This window comes from Cystoisospora suis, assembly GCF_002600585.1.
Source record: "Cystoisospora suis strain Wien I chromosome Unknown contig_7034, whole genome shotgun sequence".
NCBI classification, from domain to species: Eukaryota; Apicomplexa; class Conoidasida; order Eucoccidiorida; family Sarcocystidae; genus Cystoisospora; species Cystoisospora suis.
This window is the reverse complement of record NW_027159821.1, coordinates 1,703-4,634: the sequence shown is the minus strand read 5'-3', so window position 1 is coordinate 4,634 and position 2,932 is coordinate 1,703. Positions and strand designations below refer to the sequence as shown.

Sequence of the window (2,932 nt, the reverse complement as noted above, 5' to 3'; positions counted from 1 at the left end):
GGGAGGGGGGGGAAGCTCAGGAGGAGGAGGAGGAGGCGATCCTATGCTTAGCTCGTCTTCCCCTGGAGATCCCGAATTCTCACGTATGAATGATCTTCTTCTTAGTGCGAATCTGCAGACACTCGTCTTCATCTCTCCTCTCGATTACTAATCTCTCTTCCCCACTCTTTATCTTTCTCTAATCTATCTATCTATGTGTCTTTCACCTATCCATCTGTGTATGTAGATGTCTGTGATGACAGATGTGTATAGAAATATCTTTATGTATCGTAGGCTCGGATACAAATAAGATCCTATGGTAGTGTGCTGTATATACATCGCTCTGTCTACCTGTCTACCTATCTATATGTATATGCATCTCTACGCATATCTCTCTATCTTAATAGGTAGGTAATAGATATCTGTCCGTCGAGGGTCGCCGCGTGTAGACGCCTAGTATTGTATTGTCGATCGTTCACATGAAGGTTTACTTGAATCGATACAGGTAGATACATGCTTTAGATATGTACCTAGATATAGATGGAGATGCCCTGTCTCGCCCTCTTTAAGATTAGGAACCTGACGATAAGAAGAGCTAGGAATAGAACGCCATTCATGACTGTAGCAAGACAACCTATCTCCTCCTTCGCTTCCCTCCTTCTTCTTCTTTCTCTTCGTCTTCTTCATTTTCTCTCTCTATAAGACTTTCTTTCTCTGTTTTCGCTGCTCTCTCTATCTCTATCTATTCATGCTCTCGATCGACTCTTTTTTCCCTTATCTCTTTCATTCTCATGGATAGGCGTCTTCTTCGTCTTCTTATCGTCTTCTTGTTCCTTCTTAGATTGATAGAGAGGTGCTTTTTCTTCTCATGCCTGCCCCCAGGCAGCCTGTTGCATCGATAGAGAAGTTCCTCTCTCCGTCAGGGTCACCCGTCTCTATCATTTCTTATCTATCTACGCCATTCATTACACATACGTGTCTCTTTCCACAGCACACCTCTCTTCAGCCACTCCATATCCTAGCCATCATCTATCTATCTATCTAGGTCGAGGTAGTATGTACATGTATAGTTATATAAGCACGCGCCTATGTCTATATATATATATGTATGCATGTGATGTATGTGAGAATGTGTGTGTGTAGAGTTGGAGTATCAGCCTCGAGGGGATGAAGGAGGAGTCATCGCCACAGTGTCTCTAATGATCTTCTTAAACTGTCGCCATATGCTTGCCCCGATAGCGATCAATCAACTCCTTGTAGGGCCCAATATGATCAAAGCCATCAGGTACATACGGCGCACACGCACAGAGGGAGCTGCATGTCTACCGCACATATCTCGATCATACATATCAGGCAGCGGGGGAAGTACATGTATATATATATATATATAGAGAGAGAGAGAGAGGTAGATGCGTGGAGATCTGCTTTCACTTCGTTGTCGTGTATAGGATGAATGATCAAAGGTAAAGATGTATAGAGGGAGGCATTCAGGATAGACCCACAGAGAGAGAGAGAGAAACAGGAGACAGTGTGTATTATGGCTGATGGATGATAAATTACAATGAATATATAGATAGATAGATAGGTGGACTGGAGATAGATAGTTAGATAGATAGAGAGGTAGATAGGTAGGATTTGTGTTGTTCCTGCTGCTGCTGCAGGTATCTTGTGACTTTTGTGTAGACTTAACCCGATATGAAGAGCTTTCGGCATCAATCGGTCACCTGCCGACCTCTCTGCATTCCCCCACTCCATTCTTCTTTCTTTCTTTCTCATTCTTTCTTTCTCACTCTTTGTTTCCGATTTGTTTGTTATGTTACGTTTCTCTGGATAGCAAATCTATCTGCTACATAGACATATATACAGAAGGAGAGAGAGAGAAAGGCTGCTGTATGCATGCTTTCGAGAGTAGATACAGCCCAGCGAAAGAAGAAGTCGAGGAATTTGGATCGATTGATCGAGGGGGGAGTTCTTCGCAATAGAAACAGCCAGAGAGAGAGAGATAGAGAAAGAGAATTTCCTCTCCCTCCTTCTTTTCTTACACTAGTCCCTACTCATACACTCTCTTCGTCACCTTCAACCCAAGTCCCTATATATATTTATATAGATTCATATATATTTATATATATATATATTTATGTTTATATTTACTTATCAAGTAAGTAGATAGGTTTCGTGTAAGTCTGATATATATAGAGAGACCTATGTATGTATAGATAGATAGATTAAAGATAGATAGATAGTTAGATAGATTAAAGATAGATAGATTAAAGATAGATATGTCAACGGTTGTCCTGCCGTTTCTTTACTGAACTGCCCCTCTTTGCTTACAGCAACAGTTATGATGACCACGATCTGAGACATCTACCCTTTCTTCGCATGCTCTTATTCTTCTTCTTATTTTCCTTTCTTTCTCTTCTTTTTCTCTCTATCGCTTTTCTTTAAGAACACCAGTCAAAGAAGCAAAGAATATTCAGTGAGAAACATCTTTAGTTCAAAAGTTGCTTCACCTCTCTTTCTCTCCTTCTATCTGGTCATCACACACATGCATGCATGCATAGATTATGTACATACATAGGCAATCTCTATTTCTCCTTACTCATACGCATCCCTGTTGAAAACATAGACATAAGAGATATAGAAGAAGAGAAAACGAGAAAGACAACAAGACACTCAGATCTACCTTTCCATCGAAATCACCTACACACGTTAGACAAGCTATCTCATCTACTTGAAATAGCACACTAATTCCTTCAGTGGCAACGACTACATATAAATATATATATATAGGTACATAGTGTCTACAGATGTGTATGTATACCTGGAATGGTTTATGTAGAGAGATCTATCTCTATCATATTCTTCTTCATAAGGAAAACAGGGGGAGACTAGAGAGAAGGACGACGATGCTTCACAAAAAGAAAAAGAAGAAAAAGAAAGAAGAGAGATAGAG

At 40.3% G+C, this 2,932-nt stretch overlaps 1 protein-coding gene across 1 annotated transcript; it reads left to right on the top strand.

Annotated features, from left to right (window-relative positions):
• Nucleotides 1-19: 19 nt before the first annotated feature.
• Nucleotides 20-1,268, top strand: CSUI_010276 (transmembrane; the record flags this gene model as incomplete). The annotated part of the gene is made up of 2 exons (XM_068070381.1): nucleotides 20-83; nucleotides 1,123-1,268. Coding segments are annotated over 2 exons (210 nt in total), but the record flags the coding sequence as incomplete, so codon positions are not given.
• Nucleotides 1,269-2,932: the final 1,664 nt, after the last annotated feature.